The sequence below is a fragment of the Scyliorhinus torazame genome, chromosome 10 (assembly GCF_047496885.1).
Source record: "Scyliorhinus torazame isolate Kashiwa2021f chromosome 10, sScyTor2.1, whole genome shotgun sequence".
NCBI lineage: Eukaryota > Metazoa > Chordata > Chondrichthyes > Carcharhiniformes > Scyliorhinidae > Scyliorhinus > Scyliorhinus torazame.
In genome coordinates, this window is record NC_092716.1 from 62,351,948 (window position 1) to 62,368,961 (window position 17,014).

Below are 17,014 nucleotides of genomic sequence, written 5' to 3' on the forward strand. Positions count from 1 at the left end.
TTTCATGGCAAAGAGCCTCTTCTGCATTGTATTATTCTGTGATTCTGTGAACATTCCCACTTCTGACTTTATAAGGGAGGGAAGCTCAGCTGAAAAAGGTTGGGCTGAGGGCACTAACCTGAGGAACTGTTGCAGTGATGTCTTGGGATTTAGATCATTGACCTTCAACAACCACAATAATCTTCCTTTGTGCTGTGCATAACTCCAACTAGTAGATAGGTTTCCCCCTGATTCCCATTGACTCCAGTTTTGCAATGGCTCCTTGAAGCCATACTCGGTCAAATGTTACCTTGATGTCAGGGGCAGTCAGTTTCATCTCACCTCTTACATTTACCATTTTTGTCCATGTTTTGGCCAAAGCTGTAATCAGGTCAGGAGCTGAGTGGCCCTGTCGGAACCCAAACTGGGCATCAGTGAGCGGGTTATTGCTGTTTATGTGCTGCTTGATAGCACTGTTGATGACATCTTCCATCACCTTGCTGATGATTGAGAATAGATTGATGGGGCGATCATTGGCTGGGTTGGAGTTGCCCTGCTTTTTGCGGACTGGACATACCTGGGCAATTTTCCACATTGCCAGGTAGATGCCAATATTGTAGCTGTGCTGGATTGCTTGGCTGGGTTGTGTGTGTGTGTGTGTGTGGGGAGGGGGGTGGGGGGGTGGGGGGGGGGGTGCTGACCCTGGTGGTTGCGGCAAGACCTGGAGCTCAAGCCATTGGTACTGCTACCAGAATGTTGTCAGGGATGACAGTGTCTTCTTGATATCACATGGGGTGAATTGAATAGGTTAACGTCTAACATCCACCCAGTACTTCTGGCTGAAGATGGTTGCAAATTCTTTGGCCTTGTCTCTTGATGTGCTGTGCCCCCCATCCCCATCCCCACCCATTAGTGAGGAGGGGGATATTTAATATTTATGGAACTTTTTCTCGAGTTGTTTATTTGTCCACCATCATTCACTTAAAAAAAAAATTAGAGTACCCAATTCTTTTTTCTTCCAATTAAGGGGCAATTTAGCGTGACCAATCCACCTACCTTGCACATCTTTTAGGTTGTGTGGGTGAGACGCATGCAGACACGGGGAGAATGTGCAAACTCCACACGGACTGTGACTTGGTCCACTGTCATTCACAAATGGATGTGACAGGACAGCAGAGTTTAGGTCTGATCCATTAGTTGTGAAATTACTTCGTTCTGTCTATCACATGCTGCTTCCATTATTTGACATGCAAGTAGTCCTGCGTTATAGCTTCATCAGATTGACACCTAAATTTTAGGTATGCCTGATGGTACTTGTGGTGATACACCACTGTACTTCCCTAGCATTGTACATAGGCTCCGCCTTGGCCACTCCCCCGAGTGTTAAGTATAAGACCCAGCTTCTGAGACCGGACTCACTTTGTCTGGGGTCGTCTGTGTCAGGTAAGCTTCCTATGTGGTGTATTAAAGCCTTGGTTAAAGTCTCACATGTTTTTGTGGTTCTTGACGCTTAGTGCATCAGTACTCCTGGCATATCCTCCTCCACTCTTCATTGACTCAGGGTTGAACTACAGCTTGATGGGAATGAAAGAGTGAGGGATATGGGCTGTCGTGTTGCACATTGTGGTTAAGTATAATTCTGCTGCTGCTAATGGCCCACAGCCTCATGGGTGCCCAGTTTTGAATTGCTATATCTGTTCTAAATCTGTTCTAATCATTTCCCATTTAGCGAAGTTCAGTGAAAAGTATTTTTCTGCGGCCGAGGGAACATACACAGTACGTACATAGGAGACAAAAAGAATAATCAACAGAGTATGTTCCTTTCGGAAAGGCTACAAATGATATGGAGCAGAGGTGCGTGAATATGACCTAATTGAATGGCAGAACACACTTGAAGATTTCAATGGCCTACCTCTGTTCCTGAGTAATACGATTTTATGCAAAATGGCCTTCTTAAAGATGACATACTTACCAGCATTGTCCGAGCCATTTAACCATGTGCTTGAAGGAGAGGTTCCATCCAGCTTTCCTGTATCAGAACTAGGTGGTATCTGTTTTTTCTCTCTTGAACACTAAATGCAGAATGGAAGAAATATTGAACTGTAAATCAACATAGCAATTGTAGTATAATTGTTCAAGTCTCTCTGGTGTGTGTTTAATCCCTGTACTGCCTGTGAGGGGTGTCTCCCATACTTGATGCTGATTGGTGCCCTCAAACTTTATCACCATTTATCTCTCTCTCTCTCTGTCCAACAGAGTGAGATGTGATAATTTCCTGTGGGCAATGACGAAATACTTTTACTGGTCTTTCTAATATGTGTTTATGCATCTCAGGCTGATCTCAATGACAGGAATTTGATCGGTTCTGAACTTGCAGAGAGGATTTTGGATCCAACTCAATCTGGTGTCCTGGATTGAACAAATTCCTGATGTTTTCTCCAATCATTGTCTTTGTTATTTTCAATTTTCTTCTTTCCTTATCTTTATTTTTTTCATTTACGGGATGTGGTTCGGCCAGCATTTATTGCCCATCCCCAGTTGCCCTTCAGAATGTGATGGTGAGTTGCCTTCTGCAGTCCATGAGGTGTAGGCACACCTACTGTGCTGTTCGGGAGCGAGTTCCAGGGTTGCCCCAGCATTAATGAAGGAATGGCAATATATTTCCAAGTCAGTGTGGTGAGTGACTTGGAGGGGAACCTCCAGGTGGTGGGGTTCCTGGGTATCTGCTACTCTTGTCCATATAGATGGTAGTGGTCGTGGATTTGGAAGGTGCTGTCTTAGGAACCTTGGTGAGTTACTGCAGTTCATCTTGCAGATGGTACACATGGCTGCCACTGTTCATCGGTGTGGAGAGTTTGAATGTTTGTGGGAGGTGTGCTTCTTGAGAGTTGTTGGAGTTGCACTCATCCAGGCAATTGGAGAGTATTCCATGACATTCCTGACTTGTGCCTTATAGACGGTGGACAGGCTTTGGGGGGTCAGGAGGTGAGTTACTCACTGTAGGATTTCTAGCCTTTGACCTGCCCAGGTAGCCACGTTATTAATATGGCTAGTCCAGTTCAGTTTCTGATCAATGTTAACCCTCAGGATGTTCATTGTGGGGGATTCAGCGATTGCAATGCCATTGAATGTCAAGAGGCAGTGGTTAGATCCTCTGTTGTAAGGGATGATCATTGCCTGGCACAAATGTAACTTACCAGTTGTCAGCCCAAGCCTGGATATTGTCCAGGTCTTACTGCATTTGGACATGGACTGCTTCATTATCTGAGGAGTTGCGAATGGTGCTGAACATTGCACAGTCATCTGGAAACATCCCCACTTCTAACCTGGAAGGGAGATCATTGATGAAGCAGCTGAAGATGGTTGGGCCTAGGACACTATGCTGAGGAACTCCTGGAGTGATGTCCTGAAGCTGAGATGATTGACCTCCAACCACCTCAACCATATTCCTTTGTGCCAGGTATGACTTCAATCAATGGAGACTTTTCCCCCTGATTCCCATTGACTCCAATTTAGCTAGGGCTCCTTGATGCCACGCTCAGTCAAATGCTGCCTTGATGTCAACGGCAGTCACTCTCACCTCACTTTTCGCATTTAGCCCTTTTGTCCATGTTTGAACCAAGGCTGTAATGATGTCAGGAGCTGAGTGGGACCCAAACTGCGTATCCGGGAGGTTATTGCTGAGTAAGTGCCTCGGAGTATGTATTTGCTTGAAGTGAAGAGAAGGATTTGCAGAAGTTATAGATTTCCTTGGGCAGAGTCTCATGATAGTGCGCCACTTAATAATAATCTAATAATCTTTATTAGTGTCACAAGTAGGCTTACATTAACACTGCAATGAAATAACTGTGAAAATCCCCTAGTCGCCACTTGCCGGCGCCAGTTCGGGTACACTGAGGGAGAATTCAGAATGTCCAATTCACCTAACAAGCATGTCTTTGGAATCTTGCATTACTTTTCCTTATTTTTATGCTGAATAAAGGCTTCATGTAATTAAGAGCTTGCTCACATTTGAAACTAGAAAAGATGAACATCCATCCTATGGCTGAAAGGTTACATTTGCAATCCGTATTTGAAATTAAATAAAAGGAAAAAAACTATTAAGTAGGAATGAGAAACGGCTGGTCCAAGCTTATAGATTTTTAAACCATATTCAGCAAAGAAATATAACCTAAAGTTTTGTTTTCTGTACATTTTTAATGACTGAATACAAAGTTATAATAAGTCAAGGAGAAAAGGTAAAGAATTGGTGCATTGGGAGCCTGGTGTACTGACACTTGTCTGGCACTGGCACCTCTATCATTGGCTGACACACTAGATGACTTGATCTGGAGATAGTCTCTGCTAAATTCTCTCACTCTATGACTTGGCACTGTTACATATCGCTTGCTCAGAGGTTAACATCCTGCAGTGAATACTGAACAGATGCTACAGTAAGCACCATGGTACTGCAATCCCTGGAACAATCTTCCTGATATAAAAAGCAGTGCTTAACTCGTCTGTGCTCTACTGCTCGAATAGCCAGACACCCATTAGCTCATCATTTTCGATTTGCTGGTTGCTTGATATGTACATAAACATAGACTTTCTGCTGGCAATGAAGGTCATATTTTTAATTTGAAATAATAAGCATGGTGGGGTACTGAATGAAGATTTTGATATCTGGTGAAATTCTAAGCCCAGTCTTTATGAATACAGTCATATCACACAAAGGAAATCTTTCTCAACTATGTTACACAGAAGTGTAATTTCATTGAGAAGTGATTACGTTCTGTAATACACAGAAAATATTATTAACACTGCAGGACATTGTGACAGAAAGTACAACAGCAAACAGCGAGTAACGTCGGAGAAGAAGGAAATAATTAACAAGAAGATTCGCAAATAACAATTGCATTAAACAAAAGAAGTCGACAAAAGAAAAAGGGCTGATTTCTTGACCAGGCACTCGCAGTGCGAAACAGCACTGTTAAGAGGTCTGAGTAAGACTTCCGGGTGCGGCTATGCAGAGCTAGGTCGCATATTCGGTAGCTCCCGCTTGGAACGGACTTTTGGGCTCTTTTACAGGGCCCCCACGGCATTTGTTTGACATTTCCCGGTGTGGCAAGAAGACTGCAACATTCCCCGCAGGAATGTTATGTCTTTTGGCTACCAGACCCGGCAGAAACAGTAAAAGATTTGGCTGCAACAGGATAAACAGGGCCTCTTCCAGCATGCAGGCGGGGGACGGGCAAGCTTAAAGCTGCAAACTGACCTGAGGGCCTTTATCAAAAGTGAATTCTAACAGCAGAGGGAACAACTGTGAAAAGATCTCACCAAGGCCACTGAAGAAGCGGGGACGAGGCTTCCTGTGGCGGCCATGGAGGAGTAGGTCACGCATTCGGCAGCTCCCGTCTGGAACGGACTCTTAGACCTTTTTCAGGAGTTTCCACAGACATTTTGGGGCAGATTGGTGAAGCGAACACTGCCAAAAGAATTCCCTCTCGAGACTTTTGGGCTCTTTTCAGGGCCCCCAAGGGCACCTTTTAGACGTTTCCCGGTGTGGGAAGGAGTTAATAATAGCTCCCCGTCAGTATATGGCTTTAACTAGGAGCGGGGTGACAAAAAAGGTGGTGGTGGACCAGAAGAAGGGAGGGAAGAAGGACAAAATGGCGGCGGGCGGAGACCAGGCAGCGTGGAGGCAGTGGGCGGAGGAGCAACAGGAGGGTATCCAGCGCTGCCTCAGAGAGATTAAAACGGACCTGCTGGAGCCGATGACGGCTTCTATTAATAAGCTGCTGGAGACACAGACGGCCCAGGGGGTGGCGATCCAAGAGGCTCAACAAAAGATCTCTGACAATGAGGACGAGATCTTAGTCCTGGCGGTAAAGGTGGAGGCGCACGAGGCGCTCCACAAGAAATGGCAGGAGCGGTTCGAGGAGATGAAGAATGGTCGAGGCGGAAGAATCTGCGGATTCTGGGGGCCTATGTGGTCACCACGTTAAACTCGCTGATGGGAGCGGGGTCCTTCCAGGGGCCCCTGGAGCTGGAAGGGGCCCATAGAGTGTTGGCGTGGAGGCCCAAGGCTAACGAGCCTCCGCGGGCGGTGCTGGTGCGGTTCCATCGGTTCGTCGATCGGGAGTGTGTGCTCAGGTGGGCCAAGAAGGAGAGGAGCAGCAGGTGGGAGAACGCGGAGGTTCGGATATATCAGGACTGGAGTGCGGAGGTGGCGAAGAGGAGGGCCGGGTACAATCGAGCGAAGGCGGTGCTGCACAGGAAGGGGGTGAAGTTTGGCATGTTGCAGCCGGCGCGATTGTGGGTTACCTACAAGGACCAGATTTTGAGTCTCCGGAGGAGGCGTGGGCCTTTGTTCAGGCCGAGAAGCTGGACACAGACTGAGGGTCGGGATGGGCGATTGGGGACTGCGGTAGATATGTTATGCCTATTTTTGGTTCGGGGGGGGGGGGGAGCCTTTGCATTGTTTTGGGTTTCTTTTTCTCTGTGTTTTTCTCTTTCGGGTTGGGGAGGGTGGATGGGGCGGGTTGGGCACTGTTTTGGTTGGTGGCGGGGCCTGGTAGGTGGAGAGCGCGGGATTTATTCCCGCGCCGAAGACTGGGGGGGGCGGGACCGGGGCGGGGAAGCGAGGATTGTTTCCCGCGCTTAGAATGGAGGGGGAAAGCCTGTGAATGGGGAGCGGGAGAGGAGGGTGTGCCACACAATGGGAGGAGTCGAAGGGGAGGCGGGAGTGGCCGGGGTCAGCAGGAGTCAGCTGACTTGCGGAAGTGCAATGGGGGGAGTAAACCATCTAGGATGGGTCCTCGCCGGGGGGTGGGGGTGGATGGGAGGGGGAATTGAGTTGCTGCTGCTAAGATCAAGGAGGAGCTGGAGCGAGTGGGGTGGGTCGAGACGGGGGTATGCCGCTGTGGGGAACGGGCCAGGTGTGGGGTGCGGGCTCATGGCTGGCCGAGGAGAGGTCATGGCTAGTCGGCGGGGGAGGGGGGCGGGTAGCCCCCTGATCCGGCTGATAACCTGGAATGTAAGGGGACTGAATGGGCCGGTTAAGCGGGCCCGCGTGTTCGCACACCTGAAGGGGCTCAAGGCGGATGTGGTTATGCTCCAGGAGACACACCTGAAGGTGGCAGACCAGGTAAGACTGAGGAAAGGGTGGATAGGTCAGGTGGTTCACTCGGGGCTAGATGCCAAAAATCGAGTGGTGGCGATCTTGGTGGGAAAGAAGGTGTTATTCGAGGCGTCGAGCATTGTGGCAGATAATGGCGGTAGGTACATAATGGTAAGTGGTGAGTTGCAGGGAGAGAGGGTGGTACTGGTCAAGGTGTAGCCTCCGAACTGGGACGATGCGGGTTTTATGCGGCGTATGTTGAGTCAGATCCCAGACTTGGAAGTGGGGGGCCTGATAATGGGGGGAGACTTTAACACGGTGTTGGATCCTGCACTGGATCGCTCCAGGTCTAGGATGAGTAGGAAGCCGGCGGCGGCTAGAGTGTTGAGGGGAATTATGGACCAAATGGGAGGGGTGGACCCTTGGAGATTTGCAAGGCCGGGGGCTAGGGAATTTTCATTCTTCTCACATGTCCATAAGGCTTATTCTCGAATCGACTTTTTCATTTTGAGTAGGGCGCTGATAGCGAGAGTAGAGGATACTGAGTATTCGGCAATAGCCATTTCGGACCACGCCCCGCATTGGGTGGACTTGGAGATGGGGGACGAGAGGGACCAGCGCCCGCTGTGGCGCTTGGAGGTGGGGCTGTTGGCGGACGAGGAGGTGAGCGAGCGGGTCCGAGGAAGTATAGAGAGGTACTTGGAGACCAACGACAATGGGGTGGTCCGAGTGGGGATGGTTGGGAGGCACTGAAGGCGGTGGTGAGGAGAGAGCTGATCTCCATCAGGGCTGACAAGGAGCGGAGGGAACGGGGGGAGAGGGAGAGGCTGGTGGGGGAGATGGTGAGGGTAGACAGGAGGTATGCGGAAGAACCTGAGGAAGGATTGTTGAGGAAGAGGCGCAGCCTCCAGGCCGAATTCGACCTGGTGACCAGCAGGAAGGTGGAGGTGCAGTGGAGGAAGGCCCAGGGGGCGGTCTACGAGTATGGGGAAAAGGCAAGCCGGATGCTGGCACATCAGCTTCGGAAGTGGGACGCAGCTAGGGAGATCGGGGGAATTAAGGACAGGGGAGGGAGCGTGGTGCGGAGTGGGGTTGGCATCAATGGGGTCTTCAGGGACTTCTACGAGGAATTGTACCGATCCGAGCCCCCACGGGAGGAGGGAGGGATGGGCCGTTTCCTGGACCAATTGAGGTTTCCAAAGGTGGAAGAGGGACTGGTGGTGGGACTGGGGGCCCCAATTGGGCTGGAGGAGCTGATCAAAGGGATAGGAAGCATGCAGGCGGGGAAGGCACCGGGGCCGGACAGTTTCCCGGTCTAATTCTATAAAAAATATATGGATCTGTTGGGCCCGCTGTTAGTTAAGACCTTCAATGAGGCACGGGAAGGGGGGGCTTTACCCCCGACGATGTCCCGGGCACTGATCTCCTTGATCCTGAAGCGAGACAAGGATCCCCTGCAATGTGGGTCTTACAGACCGATTTCCTTGCTAAATGTAGATGCCAAGATGCTGGCGAAGGTCTTAGCCATGAGGATTGAGGATTGTGTGCCGCAGATCATCCATGAAGACCAGACGGGGTTTGTGAAGGTGAGACAGTTGAACGCGAATGTCCGGAGGCTTTTGAACGTTATCATGATGCCGGCGAGGGAGGGGGAGGCGGAGATAGTGGTGGCGATGGACGCCGAGAAAGCCTTCGATAGGGTAGAGTGGGAGTACCTGTGGGAGGTGCTGAAGAGGTTCGGGTTTGGGGAGGGGTTTGTCAGGTGGGTTAGGCTGTTGTATGAGGTCCCGATGGCGAGTGTGGCCACAAATAGGAGGAGATCCGAGTACTTTTGGTTGCACCGAGGGACGAGACAGGGGTCCCCCCTGTCCCCCCTGCTCTTCGCACTGGCGATTGAACCCCTGGCTATGGCACTGAGAGAGTCGAGGAACTGGAGGGGATTGGTGCGGGGTGGGGAGGAGCATAGGGTGTCGCTTTATGCGGATGACCTGCTGCTGTATGTGGCGACACGGTGGGAGGAATGCCAGAGGTAATGAGGATCCTTAGGGAATTCGGGGACTTTTCGGGGTACAAGCTCAATATGGGGAAGAGCGAGCTGTTCGTAGTTCAGCTAGGGGACCAGGAGAGGGGGATTGGTGAGCTCCCACTAAAAAGGGCGGAGAGGAGTTTCAGATATTTGGGGGTCCAGGTGGCCAGGAGCTGGGGGGCCCTGCATAGGCTTAACTTTACAAGGCTGGTGGAGCAAATGGAGGAGGAGTTCAAGAGGTGGGACGCGTTGCCGCTGTCCCTGGCGGGTAGGGTGCAGTCAATCAAAATGACGGTGCTCCCAAGGTTTTTGTTCCTGTTCCAGTGCCTCACCGTGTTTATCCCGAAGGCTTTTTTCAGGCGGGTTAACAGGAGTATAATGGGGTTTGTGTGGGCGCGAGGGACGCCGAGGGTGAGAAGGGTGTTCCTGGAGCGGAGTAGAGATAGGGGGGGGCTGGCACTGCCCAACCTCTGTGGGTACTACTGGGCCGCCAATGCAACAATGGTGCGCAAGTGGGTGATGGAGGGGGAGGGGGCTGCATGGAAGAGGCTGGAGACGGCGTCCTGTGTGGGTACGAGTCTGGGGACGCTGGCAACGGCGCCGCTGCCGCTACCTCCAATGAGGTATACCACGAGCCCGGTGGTGGTGGCGGCCCTCAGAATTTGGGGGCAGTGGAGGCAGCATAGGGGGGAAGTTAGGGCCTCGGCGTGGACCCCATTGCGGGGGAACCACCGGTTCGCCCCAGGAAGAACAGATGGAATGTTTTCGGGGTGGCACAGGGCAGGCATATGAAAGTTGGGGGACCTGTTTGTGGACGGGAAGTTCGCGAGCTTGGGTGAGCTGGAGGAGAAATGCGGGCTCCCCCCCGGGGAACACCATCAGATACTTACAGGTAAGGGCGTTTGCCAGACGGCAGGTGGTGGAATTCCCACGGCTACTGCCACACACAGTACAGGACAGGGTGCTCTCGGGGGGCTGGGTGGGAGTGGGGAAGATCTCGGAAACTTACCAGGTGATGCAGGAGGAGGAGGAGGCCTCGGTGGTGAAGTTGAAAGGTAAGTGGGAGGAGGAGTTGGGAGAGGAGATCGAAGAGGGGATGTGGGCAGATGCCCTAGGGAGGGTGAACTCTTCCTCGTCATGCGCGAGGCTCAGCCTCATACAGTTTAAGGTGCTGCACAGGGCACACATGACCGGGACAAGGATGAGCAGGTTCTTTGGGGGTGAGGCCAGGTGTGTTAGGTGCTCAGGGAGCCCAGCAAATCACACCCATATGTTCTGGACATGCCCACGCTGGAGGAATTTTGGAAGGGCGTAGCGAGGAAGGTGTCGAGGGTGGTAGTATCCAGGGTCAAACCGGGCTGGGGGCGCACAATATTTGGGGTGGCAGAGGAGCCGGGAGTGCAGGAGGCGAAAGAGGCCGGAATTCTGGCCTTTGCGTCCCTGGTAGCCCGGCGAAGGATTCTCCTTCAGTGGAAAGATACGAGGCCCCCAAGCGTGGAATCCTGGATCAGCGATATGGCAGGGTTCATTAAATTGGAGAGGGTGAAATTCGCCTCGAGAGGGTCGGTACAAGGGTTCTTTAGGCGGTGGCAACCGTTCTTAGACTTTCTGGCAGAACGATAGACATTGGTCAATGGCAGCAGCAGCTCGCCGGGGGGGGGGGGGGGGGGGGGCGGGGGTTTACTTTATTTTTGTTTCTGTTATTTACACTGGAAGGGTTTGAGGGGGTGTATACATCTGTTGTCTTAAGTCAGGGTGTTAATGTTAATTTATTATTTAGGTACAGGGGGGAGGGGTTTGGGGGGTTGCTTTTTTAGATTGTGTTTTGTACTTAACCCTGTTGGGTTCTTTTTTCTTTCTCATTTTGTTATTGATATTTTATGAAAACCTTTAATAAAAATTATTTTTTAAAAAAAGGAGGTCTGAGTAAGAAACTATGAGGGCGGCACGGTAGCACAGTGGTTAGCCCGGTTTCTTCACAGCTCCAGGGTCCCAGGTTTGGTTGCGGCTTGGTAACTGTCTGTGCGGAGTCTGCACATTCTCCCCGTGTCTGCATGGGTTTCCATCGGGTGCTCCGGTTTCCTCCCACTGTCCAGGTGTGCAGGTTAGGTGGATTGGCCAGTCTAAATTGCCCTTAGCGTCCAAAAACGTTAGGTGGGGTTACTGAGTTACAGGGATAGGGTGGAGGTGTGGGCTTGAGTAGGGTGCTCTTTCCAAGGGCCGGTGCAGACTCGATGGGCCGAATGGCCCCCTTCTGCACTGTAAAAAAAAAAATTCTATGATGATATGATTCTGTGAAGCCCCTGGTTTTCTGCCTATTCATTTGATTGGATAGAAATCAATGTCTGTGGGCCACTGATTTCCTGACCGGCTCCCTGCCAGCAGAATTCCACACTGGGGGCAACCAATTGACAAATTAACCTTCCAGTCAGAAGAGCTGAGGCTTAAAAAACTGAGAAGAAAAATTTAAATGGTACCAATGAGGGGTTAACATGAAAATAAAGAATACATGCACCTCTGGAGAGAGAAAAACAGAGCCGGTCAGTGACCTTTCAATGCTGATGAAAACACTGACTGACCTTTTGAGTAATTCCAACATTTTCTGATTTATTTCAGATTTGCCACATCTCTAGCATTTTCACTTCTGAAATAAATTATAGACCGGGATACGGTGTGTTTCCCCCTCACCCACCAGGGGGTTGTAGCGGATTATTTAAATTGCCAAAGACCACAATATCCTGCTGGGTGGGAGGGCGGTAAAATCCTGGCCCTGGTATTGGAAAGGAACAACTGGCCCAACAAGCCTACTCTAGCCTTTTTATGAATTCTGCCGCCTCCATTTCATTAACTGAACAAAAGTCCTACAAAATTCCTCTTGTTCTTGAAGACACTTCTGTAAACTTCACAGTATCTTTCAATGCTTACATTTCCTCCAATAAATCAAATCAGATACAATTTATAGATGTATTATCAGGATCCCAACACTGAGGAGCTAACTGTGTTTCATGGAATATTTGATCATTTTTGTCCTTGGTTAGTTCTATAATGTTCAATCATTCTTAACTGGATCTTTAGCCCTTTGTTAGATATTCACATTTCCAAAAATGTCAGATTAATGCTGGAATGATAACCTTGTTAGCTGAATTACTTCAGCACAAGATTTGAATGCCTTATCAAGATTAAATTCTGCTTAAAATTAGGTTGTCAGATTAATAAGAGTTGGATTAATGAGAAATGACTGTAACATAACTCTTTAACAGCAAAGGCCTAATTATCCCACTTGCAGCTCGCTGACTAATTAAAGCACTGCTGGCTCGAGAATTTCTCCAGTGACCTAAATATTAATGTAACAACATAAAATTCACAGAGCAGCTGATGTTTTCCCTCCCTGACTGCAAAATTGCTGATCTTGCTTGTGTTTTAGTTTGTTTGAATTAAATGCTATTAAAGATTCTCGCTTAATGAATACTTCTAATGTATATATATGCATTGGCCCTTATTATATGCTTGAATGGAATGCTGCATTACCTTAGGAATGATAAATGCAATGTAAATGCATGAAAGAAAACAAATATTTGCGTTTATATTGAGCTTTTGTAAACACCAGTCATCTCAAAGCATTTTACAGCCAATGAAGTACTTTTATGAAAGCTAGTTACTATTGTAATGTGGGAAACACAGCAGCCAATTTGCGCACCACAAATTCCCACAAGCAGCAATGTGACAATGACCAGATAATCTGATTTGGTGGCGTTGATTGAGGGATTAATACTGTCCAGGACACCAGGGAAACCTCCCTTGCTCAGAATGGAAATAGTGCCATGGCATCTTTTACATTCACCCAAATGGGTCCTCGGTTTAACCTCTCATCCAAAAGATGCTATTTCCCTCCACTGTCAACCTTGATTAGTATGCTCAAGCCCTGGAATGGCACTCACAGCTAGGACCTTGGGCGGGATTCTCTAATAACGGGGCTATGTCCCCACGCCGGCGTGAAAATCGACGCCAACGACTCCGGCGTCAAAGGCCCCAGAAAGTGAGGAATTCTCACCTTTCTAGGGGGCTAGATTGGCACCAGAGAGGTCCCCGCAGCTCCAGCTGGTGTGAAACGGCCGTGTATTTCCGCGCATGCGCGCTACGGCCAGCGTATTTCCGCATATGTGCGGGTGTTCCCTTCTGCGCGCCACCCCTGGGCAATAAGGCAGAGCCCTACAGGGGCCTGGCGCGGAGTAAAGTAGGCCCCCACGGAACCAGCCCGCCCGCTGATCAGTAGGCCCCGATCACGGGCCAGGACCCCAGGGTCAGATCCCCCCGCCTCCCCTCCAGGATGGCCCCCGCACACTCACCTTCCAGGTCCCGCCGTGTGGGAGCTGAGTAATCCACGCCGGCGGGACTCGGCCAAACACGTCGGCCACTCGGCCCATTGGGACCTGGAGAATCACCGGGGACGCCGCTATCAACAGCCCCCAACCGGTGCGGCGGGAATCCCACGGGCGCACGAAAAACGGCGCTGGAGAATGGGGAAGCCGGCGCCGGGTCGGAGAATCCCGGCCCTTGTATCTTTGAGGTAACAGCACTACCAACTGAGCCATGGCTGACTCCAGCTGACTTGGATGTGGCTAGGGGCTTTAGCTCCGATTTCACTGGTACAAGGCAAAAGACTGGTCAGAAACACGTAATACATTTCAACATAAACAATCTGTGATTTTCTTACATTTGGTTGGTTCATTTGGTAATTGTTGATCAGGGTGGCATAGTGTCCATTTTCATTCATTAGTAACACATGTTTTCCTTTTTCTTTAACTTTGCCGTCCTCCAATAAAAGGATTTCATCACAATGTTCTAAGTACTGGAGATAAATTTAAAAATAAATGAACATGGGGTATATCTGTACAAACCTGTCAATCCTGATACTTCTGCAAAGCATTGTGCTTTGAATTAGAAAAGTCTGCATCCCTTCTGTGAAAGCTACTCCAATATTACAGTCACTGGGGTAAGTCACCAGAGAAACTGCTTCATGTATTCTGACAGGCAGCATGAACATTTCAGAAATTAATGCTAAAATAGAATTCAATGTTAGTGCAATGAATGTTGAAGTATATCACATATACTTAACTAGTTTCTTTCAATAAAATGTCACCTTACTGAATTTTACATCCCTGGATAAACAAACCTTTCTACTGAGAAAATTTGAGTTTAGAATGCAGGTATATTCATCCAGAATTCAATGTTTAAATTTCAATGGTGTGGGGTGGTTTCAATGGGAAATCCCATTGACAAGTGGCTGGATTCTCTCTTCCAGCCTCCAGCGAACAGCACGCTGCCAGGAAGCATGCGGCTGGGGGACCGGAGAATCCCGGTTTCTTTGGTTTTCCCATGATGCCTCCCATTGTCTCATTTTCAAATTATTCCTGTCTTTTAAATGTCCCCTGTTCTCCACAAGCACAGATTATTCCATTTATCTGTGTGTTTTCCTTTTTTACTGCCCCTTGTTTCATTTGCCCTGAAATTGTGCTCAAGTGTAACATCTCCCAGTTCTACCTCATGCCCACACTCAGAGGTTCCTGGCCTGATCTGTGTTTTAAGTGCTTTCTGTTTTTGTATTTTGCTTTATCTTTGGTGATAGTGTCACATTTCTGGTGTTGGCTCGGGAAATATGACCCGGGTTATCCCAACTTTTACACATTTAACGGAGCACTTCATGTTAAATCATCATCTCAAAATGTCCTGCTCTCTCTCACCCCAAGACCATGTCCAGTTTTCAGTACGTTACCTGCAGCTGGTGAGTGACTAGAATCACTGTTTTCCCACGTAGTATTTTTTTGACACACTGCTCAAAGATGTGTTTCCCAACATGAGCATCCACAGCTGATAAGGGATCATCCAACAGGTAAATATCTTGGTCTGAATACACAGCTCGAGCAATGCTAATTCGTTGCTTCTGCCCACCTGACAGGTTGAGCCCTCTATCTCCTATCTTTGATTTAATTAAAAAAGCCATTAACATTTTCATTTACCTCAGAATATCTGATTAAATGTCTCTGAGATCAATCTTCTCATTCTTAACTAAAGTTTCTTACTTCAGTTAAATCTCCAAAGGGTAATATAGCCAGGTCCTGTAGTAGACAGCAGGCTTCTAACACGTTCTTATATCTGTTGGTTTATAAAGAAGTTAAACACGATTAAAAACTTTTCTATAGCTGAATCATTCTTAATTTTTCCAATATAAACAATTGCAGAGTTAGCAGAATCACCTAGTACAACACATTCCCCAGTCACACAGAGCAACACCACGTCAATGACTACTGGTGACAGCGTTGCCATCCAGATGTCCTTTGACATAAGGAATTCCCAGGGCATGTTTGATGGGATCAAAATGGCAACTGATCCATCAGCAAAGAAAACTGATCCATTGAAAACAAAGGCAGGGAGGTCATCACCGACAGCAATAATCAGATGGAAAAATGGCTGGGATGCTCACTTGAGGTGTATTCTAGGGAGAATATGGTCATGGAGGAAGCTCTAGGATAACAGAGGGCCTGCCTGTTACAACAGAGCTGAATATCAAACGCACAATGGAGATTAGCAAAGTGATTGAGTTGCTTGCCTTGAGCAAAGCACCAAGTGCTGATGCTATACTCCCTGAACTTATCAAACATAGAAATCAGCACTTCTGTAACATCTGCATGAACTTCTCTGTCTCTGCTGGAGAAAGGGCACAATGCCTCACGATGTGTACGACGTGAAGATTGTGACCCTGTTGTAAGGGTCCTTATAGTTTGTTCCATTTATTCCCTTATTTCTAATTTCTTTCATTTTTGCTGTTATATTTTTGAGCCATGGATGATTCATGGACATGTGTCTTTAAGGCACCCTGTATCTTTAATTCAAGCAGTCATAAGCAGTGGCCTGAGCCTTTAATTCAAGCAGAAGCCTGTGCTGATTTAGACTGGCGATTGCAGACTGGCCGGCATCAATGATGTCTCAGTTTGATTGATTTGGCTGATAGCCAATGAATTGGCGCAAAAGGCTGTGCTCTGCCTGGTAACAGGTGGTGATTGGATATTATTCCACTGGAAGACTTTTTAGAGTCCTTTGGTTCTAATTTCATTTCAGTTTTGATTCTGGCAGCTTGCTGGACAGATCTAACTAACTCTCTCAAAAAGATCCAACTAATTCTCCTCAGAAGGCCACTGTGAGAGCTGACTCTCTCTCCAGCAAGTCCGGGTGCCATTCTCTTGAGACTGCATGAGACCTCTCTTGAGAGGTCATGAACTGGAAGCAAGTTTTGATGTGAAATAAAGTGTCTCTGCACAAAGAAATAGACCTGAATGCGAATGTTGAGCTGAAGGCCCAGTTTGAGAAGAAATAAAGTGTTTCTTCAGACAATCTGCTGCGTGTGAGTAGTGCATTTTCTAACTTTGGCGGAACCTGAATGACCTTGAAGACTTTGGAAACTTTTATAAAAATTATTGGTTAATTCACTTGTGTTGTGACTCCGGGCCCAGTGCCGCTGGAATTGACCGCACACTTGCCCAGGGTGTCATAACACTGTACAAGAAGGTCAACCACAGTAATTGCAACAAATATCGAGGCATCCCATGCTGAGAATTATGGTGAAAATATTTGGCTGTGTTTCCCTTGTCAGACTGTGTTTAGAACCTAGCTAAACGCAAATATCCCAAATATAGAATTCCAACAGTGCATAAGGAGGCCATTCAGCCCATTGAGTCTGTACTGACCCTCCGAAAGAGCACACACCTAGGCCCACTTCCCCGCCTCATCCCCGGAACCTCACTTAACCTTCGCATTTGGACCGTGGGAGAAATCGGAGCATCCGGAGGAAAACCACGTGGGGAGAAAGTGCAAACTCCCTAGCGCTGTGTGGCAGCAGTGCTAACCACTGTGCC

General features: G+C 48.6%; 1 protein-coding gene across 1 annotated transcript in view; it reads right to left on the reverse strand.

Annotated features, from left to right (window-relative positions):
* The window catches only part of LOC140430223 (ATP-binding cassette sub-family C member 12-like), a 244,029-nt gene that overhangs the window by 130,819 nt on the left and 96,196 nt on the right, over positions 1 to 17,014 (reverse strand). Inside the window, exons 12-15 of the mRNA XM_072517656.1 lie at positions 15,185 to 15,257; positions 14,878 to 15,081; positions 13,819 to 13,953; positions 1,952 to 2,051 (exon numbers count right to left, since the gene is read on the reverse strand). Coding sequence (XP_072373757.1) covers positions 1,952 to 2,051; positions 13,819 to 13,953; positions 14,878 to 15,081; positions 15,185 to 15,257 — 512 coding nt within the window. The remainder of the gene's footprint in view (positions 1 to 1,951; positions 2,052 to 13,818; positions 13,954 to 14,877; positions 15,082 to 15,184; positions 15,258 to 17,014) is intronic.